Genomic DNA, 18671 nt, shown 5'->3' on the forward strand with positions numbered 1-18671 from the left:
GGCGGGCCGCGGGCGGGGTCGCGGCGGCGATGCGGGCGCGGGGCCGGGGTCGTCTTCCCCGGCGGCTGCTGCTGTTGCTGGTACTGTGTGTGCAGGTGAGCGGGGCGCGCACGGCGCGGTGGGGGGGGGGGCACGGACGGGGTGCCCCTGTGGCCCCCGGGACTCCGCGGTCCAGGTCCTCAGACGAGGAGGGCGGGCCGGTGGGGCTGCCCGACCCCAGCCCGCGCCTCCCTCGGCTCTCCCGCGCCTTATTTTTAGGCGGCGCGGCCCATGGGCTATTTCGAGCTGCGTCTGAGCGCTCTGCGGAACGCAAATGGGGAGCTGCTGAACGGCGCCTGCTGTGACGGCGACGGCCGGACGGCGCGCGCGGGGGGCTGCGGCCGCGACGAGTGCGACACGTATGTGCGCGTGTGCCTCAAGGAATACCAGGCCAAGGTGACGCCCACGGGGCCCTGCAGCTACGGCCACGGCACCACGCCCGTGCTGGGCGGCAACTCCTTCTACCTGCCTCCGGCGGGCGCTGCAGGGGACCGAGCGCGCACACGGGCGCGGACCCGCGCTGACCACGACCCAGGCCTCGTCGTCATCCCCTTCCAGTTTGCCTGGCCGGTACGTGCACCCCCACCGCAGGGCCGGGCGGCCCCTCCAACACCTGCGCTGGGCGGTGCAAGTCTTGAGCATCCGTCGGGGTGGGACCGACAGGGGGCGCCGCACCGGTGGAGATGCGTGGTCTGTGGGCTGGTTTGCGCTGGGCCATGTGGACGCGCGGGCGCGGGGTCTCGGCGTGTGCCTGAGTCCTCTGCGCGTGTCTATCTGGGCGGGGAGGCTCGAGGCGCCCGGGGCAGGCGGGCCGCGGAGGCATGTGCGCTGCGCGTGCTGAGGCCGGTTCAGGGCAGGCCCTGGCGGAGCCGCCCCGGGCCCACGGCCAGCTTAGCCCGCCCCGCAGTTTCCTGGATGCCCCGGGGCACAGGCAGGCTCCTGGGGCCGCGTTGTTCCTTAGTGGAAGCGCCGGCCCGCAGGGGAAGAGACAGTGGCCCATGGGTTGCCACTGTCTTGGTTTTGTTATATTTTGGAGGGTGGGAAGCTGAGTTACCTGGCATCTGTCTCTTTTGGGAAAGGCTGGTCAGGCAGGAGCTGCAAATTTGGGCTTACTTGGGGTGTGTGTGTGTGTGTGTGTGTGTGCGCGCGCGCGCGCGCACATGTACAGCAGTAGGGTAGGCAGGTCCCATCCCTGTGGCTGCCCAGTACCTGGGCAGGGAGCCTTCTAATGCTTGACTTCGTTTGCTTTCTGGTCGTGGCATTGGAAGGTCCTTCCAAGTATGGTCACCGTCAGTGGGCCTGCTCCTGGGTGGGAGCAGGAATGAGAGGGGCCTGTGTGGAGGTCCTCAATGTGGAGGTGCAGGTCCAGATGGCCCAGAGGTTGGACCTGGGATTTGGGAGCTGATGGAGCAGGGTGCCAGGGACTTAGGAGCATTCTTGCTATGGCCCCAAGACTCAGAAGTGAGTCTTCTTGGTATCCTGATTCCGGAAGAGACTGGGTGTTTGGGCCTGGCTTGACCAAAGTTTCACCAGCAGGGCCTCCTTCACCCTACTGGCTCTGGGTTGCACCCTCTGAGCCCTGCCAGGCACCCATTTGTGGTTCTGTCTTGACCTCTCCTGGCTTTCCTGCTGAGGAGGTAGCCACAGCCCTCTGGCCATCCCATATTGCCACTGATTACTGGGGCAGTAGGATGGGAAATGTGTCCTGGGATGGAGAAGGCAGGGGCAGGCACAGGAGGGGCCCAGGCAGTTATGATAAGCCCAGCCCCCTCGCCCCCACAGTGCACAGCAGGCAGGTCTGAGCATGGCCCGAAGCCTGTCATCTGCACTTGGGCCCCAGCCAGTGCGGCTCCAAATCGCTACCTGAGGATGTGTTTTCTGCTCGAGTTGGCAGCCATGGGTGTGGGGGCAGGGAGGCCCTGGAGGAATGTGGCGGGCCAACGCGTGTCCCTGTGGCTCTCCGCCCCGCTGGCCAGCCGGCCGCTGTGGGATGGGATGGGGCAGGCTCTGGCCTCCCCTGCAGCCCAAACCTGCACTGTGGCCCAGCCTGCCACTCTTCCTCTTGTGCATGGTGGTTCCTTCAGGTACCCCAGCAGGGGCTGACACCTGCCCAGCCAAGGGCCAAGGCTATGGGGCAGCAGTGTCAGGCAGCTCTCATCCCTCTTCTCTCTTCCTGCTGTGTGGCCCAGCTGCCAGGCTGGAGCTGGTACCGTGATGCCAGCACCCTGGTATTTCCGCTCAGTCAACAGCAGCCCCAGGCCGTGTTGCTCCAGCTTGCCACAAATCCGGCTCTGTCCTATGAATTGGGGTGTGTTTGGAATCTAGGTGCCCACTGGGGTAGTGGCTTTGCCTGGGCAAAGCAAGAATGGACATGGAGGCAGGGGCATTAGCAGGGAGGGTGGAGTTGTCTCTAAGACCAACCAGGACTCAGGCTCCAGAGGTATGCCTTGTGAAAGACAGATACACATGTGGGTGTAGATGTGTGCGTAGCTGGCTGGACTCTGTACATGCCTTGTGTATGCAGGCCCCCATCCCACCAACCGCAGTCACATTTGTAATGGCCTTGTACTCAGTCTCCTTGAGTGGGCAGGTGCAGGTCTTAGATATGGAGAGCTGTGGTACCCAGCATGCTGCACACCAGTGGGGGCCACCCCTCTTCTTGGCCTTGGCCCACCTGTCACCTCTGGAGGTCTGTGTCGCCCTGGCCACTGATGCCTGGCCTGTGGCTGGCAGGGGAGAGGCCACATTTATCCGTATGTGCCAGCTCTGTGTAGCTAGTGGCTGAGGGGTCACTTGGAGACAGGTTAGTTTTCTTGGCTTAGGACACTGCTAACTAAGTGGGGAGCAGGATGGTCGCAATTGGGATGCCTTGGCAGCCCAAGACTCTGCTCTGCAGTGGGCTGCATGGAGAAGCCTGCTGTGGCCCTGTTAAGGCCATCCCTGCCTGGCAGCCTGTCTACTGGGCCCAGAGCCCACCCAGAGTGAGGTCCTTAGCAGAAGACCCATCCTAGAGTATATTCGGTGTTGCTGCCAGAGGGGCAGCTGTGCTGGGTGGCAGAATACAGGGAAGGCCCCACAGTGGATGTGGAGTATAGGAAGAACAGGTGGGCAAGGCCCTTTGGATAGCCAGGTGGGCCATGCTGATTTTTTTCTGACAGCTCCATTTGTAGCCATCAGGGCCTGCTTTCCTCGCCTGAGTTGGGCAGGGCTTTTTCCAGAGGCCTTGTGAAGCCAGGTGGAAATGGAAGGGCCATCTAGCTTGGGCACAACTCAAGCGCCATGCTGTGTTTAGGGGAGAGCAGGTGAACGTTGCCCTGCTGGTCAGGGCTCTGAATGCTAGGGACAAGGGATGTATGGACATAGGGCCTGGTCCCTTGTACCCTTCTGCCATGAAGGTCTGGCCTCATGAGATCCTGTCGTGGCCCTGTGTTCTGCCTGGGGCTGGGGCTGGGGCTGGGGCTGAGAGTAGCATCCCCAACTCAGCATCTTGTCCATCTTCAAGATGCCTTCTGCGGGTCAGGCCCACTGCATTTATCCCACCCACGCCTTCTCAGATGGACCTCTGCCTAGGTGGGGCCTGCCCTGTACCTGGCTACCCACCATAGAGGTTAGGGGTCTTGTCCAGAGCTTGGGCATGGCAGAGGCCATAGGAGGCAGGGAGGGCTGCCCTGGCAGTGGGGGACTTGGAAGCAGCTGAGGGCCACGTCCCTGGGCCCCGGGGTGGGTGTGGCATGGGTAGAAACACAGGAGGGTATGCAGCAGGGTTGGTTGTGAAGGAATCACAACTTCTAGAGTCATTTGGGTTGCATCACAGTATCTGGATGAAGTGGGGGATATCTGAGCCAATGAGGGCTTCTGAGGGCCAGGCACCAGACAGCACACCTGTTCCTTGGGCTCCAGGACCAGGTCCCTGCCCCCACTCCTGACCTGAACTGGTCCCCATCCCAAGGCCCTAAGCTGAGCTGGTCCCTGTCCTCATGTATGGACTCGAGGCCAGGCTCTGGCCACCTGGGAAACTAGGTGGCTGTGGGAGAAGGGGTTGGAGCCTGCTGCTTCCTTTCACAGTGGGGGACTAGAAGGTGGAATGAGGCCCAGGCTGGTGGGCTGTCATCTACTCCTGTCATGGCCCTGGGGTGGGGAGCACTCCCTCCCTTTTCCCTGAAGTAAGGATGGTGGTAGAGCCTTGGGTCTCTTCAGAGTTAGGTTTCAGGAAATGTATCTGTGCTTAGGATTCCTGGCACTGGCACGGGCACCAGCACCAGGCCTGGGCTCCATCAGGGACCAGGTCAGGATGCTGAGGGACTGTTACTGGCAAACCCTGGGACTGGGGCTTTGGTGTAATGCTGGTCTGGGGTTCCCACATTGTCCTTTCCCATCATTTTGGTCCACTGCCTGTTAGCCTTGTTTGAGGGACAGATGCAAGATCAGGGCTGGGCACAGCCTTGAGGCAGAGAGGAGTGTAGTGGGGGTGCAGGGTGATGGTGTCTGGGAGGCCGGAGCCTCCACTGGATGGGTCTCGGATGGCTGGCAGACAGGCACCCCTGAGCTCCCCCTGGCAGCTGGAAGTCTGGACAGATGGTGACTCTGACCAGCTCCAGGCCCCTCCCACCCACCCTCCATTGCTTTTGGGGGCCCCAGTCCTTTTCCCACAAAAGCAGGCCACTTTTTCTTCTCTCCAGACACCATGGTCCCTTTTATCCAGTAAGAGTTGGGACTGACAGAGCCTTGTCTCAGGCTGAGGCAAGGTAGAGTGGAAACATGGGGTCAGGATGTCACTTGCAGAGGATGGCCCAGGGTGCTGACGGGTGGCTGGGAGAGGAGAGCACTGTGAGGGCCGCAGGTGCTGGCCCACCTGCCGGCTCAGGTTCTCCCTGGATGACTTCCTGCCATCCAGGTGTAGGGAGCCCAGCTGGCAGGCGATGGGGCCCTCTCGAGCGCAGGCAGGCACACAGCCCCAGGGGAGCAGGTAACCAGAGCTTGGCTCAGTGGGGGTGATGGTAACCCTACCTGGGTGGCTGGCGTGGGTTTCCTGGGAGCTGAGAGGAGCTCCCGTATGTCCTGAAGCCTAGGTGTCGCTATTCAGGTGACCAGGAGGCAGGCCTGTGGCCCTTGACATGGCCTACAGCTGTGGTCTTGGACTGCACTGCCCCATCCTGTCCAGCTCAGCCTCTAGTGACTGTTCAGCCCACTGGGTCTCAGACCTGACTCCAGCCTCCCTTTTGCTGAACGCTAACAATGCTGTCTGTGCTGGGATCTGGTGCCAGCCATGCTGAGAGTCCAGTTGCGTGCCCTTGGCTCTCCCAGTGGCTAGGAGAGGGCAGCTGTGAGATACTGTGGGTCTGCGGAAAAGGGTAAGCCATGCAGTGTGGAGTGCAGGTCCCTTCCAGCCTTGCTCTCAGTGGGGGTGGGGCAGTGGGGCTGCCCACATCCAGAGCTACTCAGGAGGGGACACAGTGTGTTGTGGTTGCATCTGGATTGGCATGCCGGAGGCCAGGCCAGGTGTCTAGAGGCTGGGCATGGTTAGGTGTGGCAGGCAGCAGGCTGGGAGAGCCAGGGCCTGTCCTGGATTGTGGAGGGAGAAGGGGGTATGGCTGGCACAGTGCAGTCCATTGGCAGATGCAGGGGTAGTGATGATGGGCAGGTAAGGACCCTCAGCCTGACAGGGACAGTTTTCCAAGCACAGCAGACTGCAGGGGTCTGGACACTCTTTACATGGTGTCTCCTTATGTGAAAAACCAACAGCCTGTGAAGCCAGACCATATTCATAGTGCTGAGCAGTCAGTGTGAGGCTGCAGTGCATCCTGGGCAGCTCTGCATGTGCCCAAGGATGGGTGGGCACTGAGTATTGCCATGAGCCACATAGGTTCCCCTCCTGCACCACTGCCACTTGGGATAGGAGGGGGGTCAAACAGTGGGAGGTGATGATGACCTCAGACTAAGACTGAGGGGCTTGTGGGCTTTAGCTTCTTATCTGTGTGGCCAAGGTCACCTATCTTGCCCTGTTGGGTTGCTATACTCTGGTGTGGGGACCCCCTGACCTTGGCCTGGGAGGGCCTTTCAGCAGGCACCCTATATGCCTAGGGGAGGCAGCTAGGGTGGCTGTGGAACTGTCCCTCTTGGGGCTACAGAGGGACCACGGGAGTTCCTACCATGTCAGACCTCAGTGGGGCTAGAGGCCTCCTGGCCTCCTGTGCCATTCCAGTGGGTGCCTGCTGCCCTGCCCTGTGGCTGCTTGCCTTCGGTGTGATGTGAGCCCTGGTCCTTCGGTTTCTTCCTCTATTCTGGCATCTGCAGAGGAGAGCCAGGGCAGGGTCTCAGGTGCCTGATCACCCTCTGTGTCCACAGCGTTCCTTCACCCTCATCGTGGAGGCCTGGGACTGGGACAATGAGACCACCCTGGATGGTGAGTAGCCCCTGCTGTCTGTGGGGTCCTTTCAGGCGACAGGGATGCACATGGCCAGGTTCCTGGTCCTTTGTTTGCAAGGGATAAAGGCTCCCGTGGCCAAAAGCTCTGTTTGCCTGGAGGCTGTGTGTCATTGCTCTGCCCTGTCTGCTAAAAGGCTTTTCTGCATTTGTGGTTTTGCACATCTGATCTCCACACATCCAGCCACTGGCAGGTGTGTTCTCTGGAGCATGAGGGCAGTGCGGAGCCCTTGATTGGCTCTGGCTATGTGGCTCCCAACTGCCTGCCTGTCCTGGAAAGAGGGTTTAGTGGCTGCCTCCCACGGCCATGCAGGGGCCCACGGAGGATGGTGCCTGGTGTCTGAAGAGTTGTGGGTGGGAGGATGGGATGGTCAGCAAGATTGGGCTCAGGCCGCAGAGCCTCAGGGGGCTCCGCAAGTACCCTGCCACAAGTACCCAGCTGAGGTACAGAGGCAGCTTAGGGGTGCAGGACATGGTCAGTGTCAGTGTGGCCTAGTGGTCACAGGTGAGAGAGACACTGGCAGGTGCAGTGTGGGCAGCTAAGTGCCTAGTCTGGCTGAGCCTCGGGCCCAACCAGTCATAATGCTGGGAACACCACATGGCTCAGCATGGGGGTGGGTTGAAGCCACTGGGTCTTTGACAAAGATTTGAGCCCTTGCTGAAAGGGGCAGCCTGGGAGCCATCTGTCTCTGGAAATCTCCAAACTCAGTCTTGGCTGGATGCAGCAGGATGCAGGAGCCTCTGGGACTCCTTGCTCTATCGTGCTAGAAGGGTTTCACAGGTGTAAAAGTGCAGGGGAGGCATCAGGGAGTCTCTGTGGCCCCCATTCCCAAGCATCCCTGGCCACAGAGGGCCTGCAGGGGTTGGCTGAGCTGTGAGCATCTAGGGTGCAGAGCATCTGCAGTGATGCCCTCTGTGCGGGGGTGGGCCCAGTGCCTGGTGGGTCCATTGGTGCTGGGGCCACTTCTTGTGGCAGCCAGAAAGTGTGGGGAGTGCTTGGGATTTGTAGGTGGAAGTGGCCCAGGGCCAGGAGGCTTCCACTGGGCCTGCCCAGTGTTCCTGAGGCCACCTGACTGGGAAGGTCTCCTGGCCCCCTTGGGGACAGCGCGTGAGCACCTGCCTGTCCCCAGAGGAGCTGCTGATTGAGCGGGTGTCGCATGCGGGTATGATCAACCCTGAGGACCGGTGGAAGAGCCTGCACTTCAGTGGTCACGTGGCCCACCTGGAGCTGCAGATCCGCGTGCGCTGTGATGAGAACTACTACAGCGCCACGTGCAACAAGTTCTGCCGACCCCGTGATGACTTCTTTGGGCACTACAGCTGTGACCAGTACGGCAACAAGGCTTGCCTGGATGGCTGGATGGGCAAGGAGTGCAAGGATGGTGAGGGCTGTGTGGCTGGCTGGGGCAGCGGGTGTGGGCAGCTTGTGTGAGGGGTGCTGGGGCTCAGCCCGGGCAGCTGCTACAGCAGGGCTTTTCTTGCCCTCTGTCCACAGCCGTGTGCAGACAAGGCTGTAACCTCCTCCACGGGGGCTGTACCGTGCCCGGAGAGTGCAGGTGAGTGCTTGCCAGCCCCTCCTCTGCTTGCGTTCTCATCCAGCTAGTAGTTGCTGGCGACACTGTGGGCTCTGGGCCAGGCACCTAGGAAGCAGCACAGAGAGTAGGAGTGGCTGCCCATGGTCATCGTAGGCAAAGCCATGTACTGGTAGCCCCAAGGGGACAGCAGGAAGGGGTAGGAGGGGAGTAAGCTGTCTGAGCAGATGGGAATCCAAGGAGAGAAGAGCTCTGTGAGGGCCAGTGGGGCTGTGGGGAGGAGGGCGTGGAGCAAGGACCACACAGCTGCCTATGGGAAGCACCCCTGGGATTGTGAGGGGCAGGCCAAGCCAGGGACAGGGCTGGGCCCAGGGTGGGGGTGGGCCCTTCTGCAGATGTCTGGGGGCAAGGTATAGGAATGGGCTTGAGAGGAGGTGAACAAGGTCAAGACAGACCCTGAGCCTTCTAGTGTGAGCCGGTGAACAGCAGCCCTGCCAGGGCTGAGGTGGGAGGGGAGGAGAAGCAGGTCCAGAAGTGGGAGGAGTGTGGGATGAGGGGTCAATGGGGGAACGGGAGGCTGGGCCAAGAACAGTGGGTACCTGTGGTGCCTGTGGCATAGGGTACCATGGGCTTGGGGTCAGGGAGAATGGAAAGGGAGGCCAGGAGCACCCCAACCCTAGCAGACAAGCCGTGGGCGTGGGGAGCTGCTGTGCTCTGTGCGTGTACAGAGCTGGGCACTGCTGAGTGCCGAGGGTCAGAGGGCCAGGGTGTGGAAGGCTTGAGTGAGGTCACTTAGTTACCAAGTGGCACTGCAGCCGTGGGGCTGAGCCCCTCACACCTGAGACCAGGTATTCTTGGTTGGGCTGGGAGCAGCCTGGCTGGAGGGAAAGAGCCAGATTGGTGTCCCTTGTCCTGTCACCCACACAAGCTGGCTTTTAGATGAGCTGTGGGGGGTCTCCAGGCTGTGTGGGAGCCCAGTGCAGGGTGGGCTGGGGTGCCCAGGAGCCAGGTCCATCCTGTGGGAGAGGAGGGTGGGCAGAGCCCTGCCCCATGGCCCTATGCAAAGGCGGAAGAAGGGCTCCACAGATACAGACCATGGACGCAGAGCACCGCAGCCTCATTAGTCACTGAGCCTCCTTGCCTTGCACGGTGCACTGCTTTGCCTCCATAATGCCCCTGGGGGTGTCGGTGGCCAAGCCACCTGTGTGGTGTCCTCACCTAGGATGTGGGGTAGAGGAGAAGCCCCTCTGGCAGGAAGAGGAGAGCCAGGCTGGGTGGCAGCGTGAGGGTGGAGGTTAGCCTCTGCGTCCTCCCAGCCTGTGGACAAAGCCCAGCCATCTCTGGCTGGGGTGTCAGCTCCCTCCCAAGCCAGAGATGGGGATGGCTGGGCCTTTCCACTGAGGGGCCTGAGAGTGTGTTGTGGGCTCCTCCTCAGAGTGCGCTTTTGGGGCCTAAAGGCCCGTGTACTGCACCTGCCGCATGCTCCCTGGCAGATGAAGCGAGGTCCATCACTGCCTGCTTGAGCCAGCTGGAGGGAGCTATGGCCAGGACACAGGCCCACTCTGCACCTGCCCTGTGCACATGGGGCTGGACCCCACAGCTGTCTGCTCCAGCCTCAGTTTCCCCATCCCAACCACCATGATCTGAGTTGATTTTCTCGGGGCTATGTGGCTCAGGCAGCTCAGGAAGGGCTGTGGTCTTTCCTCCTATAAAAATAACTCCTGTGGCGGGTGTCGTTGTGGAAGTGACACGCCTGGGCGTCATTCCCGTCCCACAGGACATGAGCATTCTAGGAAGAGGCCCGGAGGGTAGCCTACTGGGCCCAGAGTGACCCTTGCCCGAGGGCTGTGCTGCCTGCCCACCTGCTTCTTGGTGGCCTTCCTGAGAGCACATGGGGCAGTGTCAGGCTTTGGGTCCTGATCCAGTTCCACAGGTCCCAAGCTGTTTTCCAGAGTGGCGGGAGCCCTCCCAGGGTGGCAATTGCTGCAGAGCTGGGGAGCAGCCCCACGTGGCCCTCTGAGGGACACACTCCCCACAGAGCTCTGCTGGGAAACAGAGCAGCTGTTGCCCTGGAGCAACAGTGGTAAGGTCACGTGAGGTGCCTAAGATGACGTGGCCAGGCGGGTAGGAGCCCTCTCTTGACATCTGGGGCACTGCTCTGGCCTGGCAGCACCTGGCCAGCCAACATTGGCGTGTGTCCCTGGGCCCCGCGCAGGGCTTCCTTTCCTGGCGTCTGCTCTTGGGGACTGTCTCAGAGTAAGGCCCAGAATAGCTCAGGGAGGAGTGATGGGACAGCTGGGGCTGACCCAGTGCGCCCGCCCGGGAGTGCCTATGAGAGCAGAGCTGGCTCGCTGGCAGCAGGGTGACTCCTGCCTGCCCCCAAGCCCCAGCATTTCAAAGGCACGAGGCAGCTGACCCCAGGACGGCTTGTGGGACCATGCCCACCTCCACAGCCTTGCCATTGGCCTTCCCTAGGTGCAGCTATGGCTGGCAGGGGAGGTTCTGTGACGAGTGTGTCCCATACCCTGGCTGTGTACATGGCAGCTGCGTGGAGCCCTGGCATTGTGACTGTGAGACCAACTGGGGTGGCCTGCTGTGTGACAAAGGTAGCAAGGGCAGGTGGGCAGTGGGCAGGCTGGGGAGTCGGGTCCGCAGTGCAGGAGGTGGGTGTGGGAGGGGTCTGCCCCTGAGAGCCCTGCTCTGCCTGCAGACCTGAATTACTGCGGCAGCCACCGCCCCTGCACCAACGGGGGTACCTGCATCAACGTCGAGCCTGATCAGTACCGCTGCGCCTGCCCTGAAGGCTACTCGGGCAAGAACTGTGAGCGGGGTGAGTGGGCAGGCTGCCAGGCCCTCCCAGACTGTGTGGGCTGGGGGAGGAGCCCTTAGGGGTATGGAGGGCTTGGGGCCACTCCTGCCACTCATTCTGCTTCTACAGCTGAACATGCCTGTGCTTCCAACCCCTGTGCCAATGGGGGCTCCTGCCATGAGGTGCCATCTGGCTTTGAATGCCACTGCCCATCGGGCTGGAGTGGGCCCACTTGTGCACTTGGTGAGTGCCTGTGTGCATCTAGTACAGCCTGGCAACCAAGGGTCCTGGGAGAGGGCAGAGCTCTGGGGCCCATGGCATAGTGGTGGGGTCCATGCATGGCTGTGGACATCCTGGCCAGGGATTGAGTGACAGACTAGGAACAAGGTCTCCCCTGGGGACCACATGCCATGCCCTGGCCTCTGTCACCTCCTTGCAGACATTGATGAATGCGCCTCGAACCCGTGTGCAGCAGGTGGCACCTGTGTGGACCAGGTGGATGGGTTCGAGTGCATCTGCCCTAAGCAGTGGGTGGGGGCCACATGCCAGCTGGGTAAGGGCTCTGGGGTCTGGGTGCACGTGCTGGGGCTGCTGCTTCGGGGCTGCGGGTGCTGGCGCATGAGCAGGGCCCTAGCCCACATGCCTTGTCTCGTCCACAGACGCCAATGAGTGTGATGGGAAACCGTGCCTTAATGCTTTTTCTTGCAAAAACCTGATTGGCGGCTATTACTGTGATTGCCTCCCAGGCTGGAAGGGCGCCAACTGTCACATCAGTCAGTACGGGTGGGTGGCATAGATGGGGTGGGGGGCCAGGGTAGCTCAGGGGACCCCAGCCTGACCTACCCTGTGCCCTCACTACAGACATCAATGACTGTCATGGGCAGTGTCAACATGGTGGCACCTGCAAGGTAAGGCAGCTGCCCACTGTGCACCTGAGCCCTGGAGGAGCATGGGGAGGGGCTGGCCAGGTGGGAGGCTCACGGCTCTGTGCCCCACAGGACTTGGTCAATGGCTACCAGTGTGTGTGCCCACGGGGCTTTGGAGGCCGGCACTGTGAGCTAGCACGTGGGGAATGTGCCAGTAGCCCCTGCCGTGGTGGTGGTATCTGCGAGGACCTGGCTGATGGCTTCCAGTGCCACTGCCCCAAGGGCCTCTCAGGGCTCCTCTGCGAGGTGAGGTCCACCACTGCCACAACACCAGAGGGGCTGCAGTGGGAAGTGTCCCTGGGGTCCTCAGGGTTACCATGGTCATGATGAGTCCCTCCCTGGCTCAGATGGACAGGCAGGGCCCCATGCCGTGTGGGTGATGGGTGGCCTGAGGAGGCAGAAGATGGGCCTTAACCAGGAGTGAGTGCTACTCCTGTGCTGTGCCCACACTTCTTTGCATGCCATCTACTGATTCCCTTGCCCTTGGCCACCTGTGATTCTGGGCTGGTTTTTGTGCAAAAGTTGGCCCTTTTCCAGCAGCTTCCTGGGGTCCATGGCAGAGGCCTGGCCTTGGGTCTGCAATTATGGCTGGCTCTGGTCAGGACCCGGCCTGGGCCCTGAGGCGGCCTGCCAGTTCAGGGTCAGGAGTCGGCCTTCCTGCCCGTGGGAGGAGCCCAGGCCGGATGCGCCTGTGGGAGGCAGAGGAAGCGGCCTCCATGGCGGCGAGGGGGGGCCACAGGTGCTTCCGCCCAGCTGATGGGGCTTGGACAGGCCTGAGTAGGTGGGGTTTGTGTGCCCAGGGCCAAGGGACCCATAATCTGGGCCAAGTAGAGGCCTGGCCTCAGGGATGCCCAGGGCCCTGCCTTCATGTGGACAGAGATCATGGCGTTCCTGGCAGAGGGCTGGGCTCTCACAGATGTGCCCCTGCCCTGATTCAGGTGGCCATGGACTTCTGTGAGCCAAGCCCCTGCCTGAATGGCGCAAGCTGCTACAACCTGGAGGGTGACTACTACTGTGCCTGCCCTGAGGACTTTGGTGGCAAAAACTGCTCTGTTCCCAGGATGCCATGCCCAGGCGGAGTCTGCAGAGGTAGCGCGTGAACCATGGATGAGGGTGGGCCTGGGAGGTGACAGGATGAGCCTGACCCCCTGCCCCTTTGCCATAGTGATCGACAGCTGCGGGTTCGAGATGGGACCCAGCGTGGTTCCCTCCGGTGTGTGTGGCCCCCATGGGCACTGTATCAGCCAACCAGGGGGCAACTTTTCTTGTGTCTGCGACAGTGGCTTCACAGGCACCTACTGCCATGAGAGTGAGTTGCACGCTGGGTCAGGGGCAGGGACAGTGCTCTCCCACTCTTCGCTCATGTGTGTCCCTCTGCTCTCTGTTGCAGATATTGATGACTGTCTGGGCCAGCCTTGCCACAATGGGGGCACATGCATCGACAAGGTGGGCACCTTCCACTGCTTCTGCCCCAGCGGCTGGGAGGGCGAGCTGTGCGACATCGGTGAGTATGGGTGCCCCCGCCCCATGCCCCTCACACTCTGTGGTGGGCCACAGCGAGGGTGGGAACTTGGCTTTCTATTTGGGCCCTGGGCTGGCTCTCGTGCTCCTCCCCTAGGAGTCCTCCACAGGCACTGGTGACCCCTGCTGACTGGTGTCCTCACCCCCAGATTCCAATGACTGCCTTCCTGACCCCTGCCATAGCCGGGGCCACTGCCGTGACCTAGTCAACGACTTCTACTGTGTATGTGACGATGGCTGGAAGGGCAAGACCTGCCACTCCCGTGAGTCCTTGGGCCCCTGCGTGCAGCGGGTGCCACCAAGACCGGTGGGCTCCGGGCCCCTGCTGAGTGCCATGTGCCCACAGGTGAGTTCCAGTGTGATGCCTACACCTGCAGTAATGGCGGGACCTGCTACGACAGTGGGGACACTTTCCGCTGTGCCTGCCCACCTGGCTGGAAGGGCAGCACATGCACCATTGGTGAGGCGCCCTGCCCCATCCCTGCCCCGCCCTCTCTGGATTCTGAGCCATGTCAGCCAGGTGGATGACCAGCCACTTCTCCCTCCTGCAGCTGAAAATAGCAGTTGCCTGCCTAACCCCTGCCTGAACGGTGGCACCTGCGTGGGCAGTGGCGACTCCTTCTCCTGCATCTGCCGGGACGGCTGGGAGGGCCGCACCTGCACACATAGTGAGCCGGGCCCCTGTGGATGTGATGCCTTCTCCACCCAGTTCCTAGCCCCACCCTAGGGGCCATGCCTATTGGCCCACCAGTGCACTTGTACCCCAAGACCTGTGGTGCCCTCTCCCCTGGGCTGAGGTGTAGCTGCCTTTCTAGTGACGCTCCCTCAGCCTGGGCGGTGCAGTGTCTGTCCTCTCACAAGCCTGGGCACCTAGGCCTGCACAGCAGGTGCTGTGGAGGTAGGTGCTGGGCCAATCACTTCTCTTTTCCTTCCGGTCCAGACACAAATGACTGCAACCCTCTGCCCTGGTGAGTGGTGCCCTGAGGAGGCTGGTGGGGTGGGGGCATTTGACAGGAACCCTGATTCCCGCCTCTCCTGCAGCTACAATGGTGGCATCTGCGTGGATGGTGTGAACTGGTTCCGCTGTGAATGTGCCCCTGGCTTTGCGGGGCCCGACTGTCGCATCAGTGAGCAGCCTGTGTCCACGGGGACAGTGGGGGGTGCTTTGGGGCTGGACCCTGGGAACCCTCGACCAGTAGGGTACCCTGCCTCTCTGTGCTTTCTGTCTGTGCCCTACAGGGCTCCTAGGGACAAGGTGGGATTCCATCCTGGGAACATGCCAGAGATACTGGGAGGAGGGGGTGCAGGTGGCAGGTAGTACAGCTACATGTCCCTCGTCCGTGCTGTGGGACTGTGGCCCACAGGTATCAGCCCTGGGATCGGGGCACCTTGGGAAGGAGTGGACCCCACAGCCCTGTGCACCCGTCATTGGGGCAGGTGAGGAAGGCAAGGCCTGTGGGGTCTAGAGGGCTTCAGGCTGGTGAGTGACAGTATAGTGCACAGCCCAGGCCACTGTGGGGCAGGTCATGGAGACCCTGCAAGTTGGTGGCTGAGTTGGCACAGCCCCCCAGTGGCCTGAGGAGTGTATACTCCCCCTCTTCCACCAGCCTGGCCAGGCCCATGCAGGGTGCTGAGCACAGGCTCTCCCCACAGACATTGATGAGTGCCAGTCTTCACCATGTGCCTATGGAGCCACCTGCGTGGATGAGATTGATGGGTACCGTTGCAGCTGCCCGCCTGGCCGAACCGGCCCACGCTGCCAGGATGGTAGGCAGCAGGAATGGTGCTGGGCAAGGTATGGGCCAGATGTGGCCTCCAGGGCCAGGAGCCATTCTGACTCCACCCTCTTGCCCCTACCTGCAGTGATCTGGTTTGGGAGGTCCTGCTGGTCCCGGGGGATGTCATTCCCACATGGCAGCTCCTGGGTAGAGGATTGCAATAGCTGCCGCTGCCTGGATGGCCACCGGGACTGCAGCAAGGTAGGGCCAGTCAACTAATGCTGGGCCTGCACACCTGTATTCCTAGGACTGGCCTGAGATGTCAGGAGGCCTGGTGCCAGGGTGGGGCGGGCCAGGGGCTCAAGGTCCCTCTGGATGTCCTGGGAAGAGGGCTTGGGATGGGAGGGGCCTTAGGCACAATCAGGCCGCTTCTCCCCCTGCTCTGCAGAGCGCCCTTTTCTGTGGAGCTCAGCCTGCTCATGCAGTGGAGCCAGGCCTTGGTTGGCCAACCCAGCCATGCCTGTGGCCCTTCACGTTCCTGCTTGTGTTGCGCCTGATCCTCTGGTGTCCTTGCCCAGGTGTGGTGTGGCTGGAAGCCCTGTCTGCTGTCTGGCCAGACTGCCAGCCTCGGTACCCAGTGCCCGCTGGGGCAGCAGTGCCAGGAGAAGGCCCTGGGCCAGTGCTTGCAGCCGCCCTGCGAGGCCTGGGGCGAGTGTGGGGCTGAGGAGTCCCTGCTGCCCAGCACCACCTGCCAGCCTCGCTCTGGCCACCTGGACAACAACTGCGCACGCCTCACTCTGCGCTTTGACCGCGACCAAGTACCACAGGTGTGTGTGGGGGCTTTGGCTGCTCTTAGGGCCAGATGAGCCCAGCCCAGAGCCTGGGTGCTGGTTGGGGTGCTGGGTGGCGGTACCTGTCTTGCTGTCTCTGGGTTTAGACATGGATGGCCATGGCAGGCCCTGGGGTGATGGCCAAGGGCCTGTCCTTACTGTCCAGGCTCAAACTCCCTGGCTCCCTCCTCCATTCCCCTATCTCTGAGCTCCTTTATGTGAGAACAGGATAGGAGCAGGGTATCCCCTTCTCATCACTCCTCTGCACTCTGGGGGCACCAAGGAGCCTGTGAATAGCTGAGGAAGGGGTGGCCCAGCTCTTTGCCTTCACCTGCTCACATGCTGCTTGTCTTCCCAGGGTACAACTGTGGGTGCCATCTGCTCTGGAATCCGCTCTCTACCTGCCACAAGGGCAGTGGCCCGAGAACGTCTGCTCCTGCTGCTCTGTGACCGGGCATCTTCAGGGGCCAGTGCCGTGGAGGTGGCGGTGGTGAGTATGGGGGGGTTCTCTCTGGATATCCAAGTGCCCTGCAGTGTGCTGGGGACCTGAGGGGTGGGGAGTAGACCAAGAAGGACCAGTGAAGGTTGGTGGACAGGGCAGGGCCTGCCCACCCCCCCAGACCTGCCGTATTGAACCCCTTGTCCTTGCATTCAAGTGGCTGGGAGCTGGATGTGGCCTCGTGCTGGGCTGAGCTGGGCTGGGCTGGGTTGCGGTCAGGGTGCTCTAGGTCTGGCTCCACATCCCTATCCTATGCTGTAGTCCTTCAGCCCTGCAAGGGACCTGCCCAACAGCAGCCTGATCCAGAGTGCAGCCCATGCCATTGTGGCTGCCATCACCCAGCGGGGTAATAGCTCTCTGCTGCTGGCTGTCACAGAGGTCAAGGTGGAGACCGTGGTCATGGGCAGCTCTTCGGCAGGTAAGTGGGGACAGCAGGGCCTGCCCAGACTCAGGCCTGTGAAACTGCCAGGCAGCACTCCCCAGGAGTGGGGCAGGTGCACCCCACCTGGCCTGGGACTTCTCCAGCCAGGACTTGGAGGCTGAGTTGGAAGTGGCCTTCCACTCACCCTTCCCTTTGCCAGACCTGCTGGTGCCAGTGCTGTGCGGCCTGTTCAGCGTGCTGTGGTTGGCCTGTGTGGTCATCTGTGTGTGGTGGACCCGGAAGCGCAGGAAAGAGCGGGAGAGGAGCCGTCTGCCTCGAGATGAGAGCACCAACAACCAGTGGGCCCCACTCAACCCCATTCGCAACCCCATTGAGCGGCTGGGCAGCACTGGGCCAGGTGGCGGGGCCCACAAGGATGTGCTGTACCAGTGCAAGAACTTCACGCCGCCACCACGCAGAGCCGGTGAGGTGCTGCCTGGACCGGCGAGCCCTGGGGGTGGCACAGAGGATGAGGAGGACGAGTTGGGCCGTGCAGAGGAGGACTCCCCAGAGGCAGAGAAGTTCCTCTCACACAGATTCACCAAAGACCCTGGCTGCTTGCCAGGGAGGCCAGCCCGCTGGGCTGCGGGCCCCAAGGTGGACAACCGTGCGGTCAGGAGTGTCCGGGATGTATGCTCCGCTGGCAGGGAGTAGGGCACAGCCACCCCGCGCCTGCCACCACTGCGCCGGACCTGGAGCCTCGCCATGCCACACTGCCTGCCACACCATAGGAGGCGAGACTGTGTGCATATAGTTTCTTTATTTTGTGTAAAAAAACCACCAAAAACAAAAAACAAATGTTTATTTTCTATGTTTCTTTAGCCTTGTATAAATTATTCAATAACTGTTAGGCACCAAACAACGGAGTATTCTCAGATAGTTGCTATTTTTGTAAAGTTTCCGTGTGTCACACATGCTGTGTGGCAGGCGAGAGCGGAACGTGTTTGTGTTCTCACCAAATCGTGTGGCCTTTGTTTCCAGAGGTCGTGCACTGTTTACAAAATCTTCTTTTTTATTCCTCACTTGGGTTTCTCTGTGGCTCCAGGCCAAAGAGCCCGTGAGACCTATGGCTATTGGTGTGGCCCGGGGCCTTGAGTGGGACCGTGGCTGGCAGGTGACCCATGGCCCTCAGAGAGGCCAGGGTCTGTCAGTGGGACCTAGGGCTGTCAATGGGACCTGCGGTTGTCAGCCTTGCTTGGCTGTCAGTGGGACCTGTGGCTGTTAGTATGGCCCATGGCTGTTGTGGGACCCGTGGCTGTCGGAGTGGCCTGTGGCTGTCAGTGGGGCCCATGGCTGGAGCTGGGACCTCAGTGGTCAGCATGACCCTGGTTGCTGGCGTGGCCTGAGGTGGTGCCAGCCCAGCCTGCTGTCCATGCTTCTCCCACCCAGACCTCTCCAGAGACCTCTCAGCTCTGCTTTCAGAAGTGCCCTTCCCCACCGTGCGTCCCCTCCTGGGACGTGGCAGAATTGAAGCTTGTGACAAGTGCCTTCACACAGACCCCTCGCAACTGTCAGCGTTCGCCCGTGGGCACCAGGCCCTGCCCCCGCCAACCCTGACCGCCCTTGTGAAAGTGCATTTCTGTACATATGTACATATTAAATGAATCACTCTGTATATTTGATTTAATAACTTAAATGTTTTGGGCTCCCTGTTCTTTGAGTACTGTTGCTTTTATTTTTTTAAATTTGGAGTCAGGGTGAGGCAGGGAGGTACACAAAGGGAGTCTGGCCTGGGGGTCGGGCCAGGTGACTGTGGTGGCTGTGGGAGGGTGTGTGGCTGACCTGTTGACTGTGGCCCTGCGGGCAGCCTGAGCTGTGAGCTCACCGGTGTGCTTGGTGGATGCAGCTGTGTTCCTGGCACCCCGCTCCCCAGCAGCCAGCACAGAGCTTCAGGAAGCTCTGTGAGTTCCAGTTGGATCTGAGCAAAGGGAGCCGTGAAGATGTAGCCACCAT

The 18671-nt window shown here is 61.4% G+C and overlaps 1 protein-coding gene across 2 annotated transcripts; it reads left to right on the forward strand.

The window, feature by feature from the left end:
- Positions 1-9: 9 nt before the first annotated feature.
- Jag2 (jagged 2) lies at positions 10-18340 on the forward strand. 2 transcript variants are annotated; one of them, XM_004645371.2, is made up of 26 exons: positions 10-95; positions 259-609; positions 6385-6442; positions 7593-7844; positions 7958-8018; positions 10470-10600; positions 10705-10824; positions 10933-11046; positions 11243-11356; positions 11463-11576; positions 11665-11711; positions 11802-11975; positions 12668-12818; positions 12895-13038; positions 13120-13233; positions 13400-13513; positions 13597-13710; positions 13802-13918; positions 14191-14218; positions 14292-14377; positions 14904-15017; positions 15114-15229; positions 15547-15795; positions 16157-16288; positions 16559-16715; positions 16879-18340. In XM_004645371.2, the coding sequence occupies exons 1-26, from the start codon at positions 30-32 to the stop codon at positions 17370-17372; spliced, it is 3732 nt and encodes a 1243-aa protein (XP_004645428.1). In that variant the 5' UTR covers positions 10-29; the 3' UTR covers positions 17373-18340. The 2 variants fall into 2 exon arrangements, with proteins under 2 accessions (XP_004645428.1, XP_004645429.1); XM_004645372.2 differs by lacking the exon at positions 11463-11576 and having other exon boundaries at positions 23-95.
- The last annotated feature ends 331 nt before the right edge of the window (positions 18341-18671 follow it).

Source organism: Octodon degus, unplaced genomic scaffold (assembly GCF_000260255.1).
Source record: "Octodon degus isolate 3935 unplaced genomic scaffold, OctDeg1.0 scaffold00226, whole genome shotgun sequence".
In the NCBI taxonomy this organism is placed as follows: Eukaryota; Metazoa; Chordata; class Mammalia; order Rodentia; family Octodontidae; genus Octodon; species Octodon degus.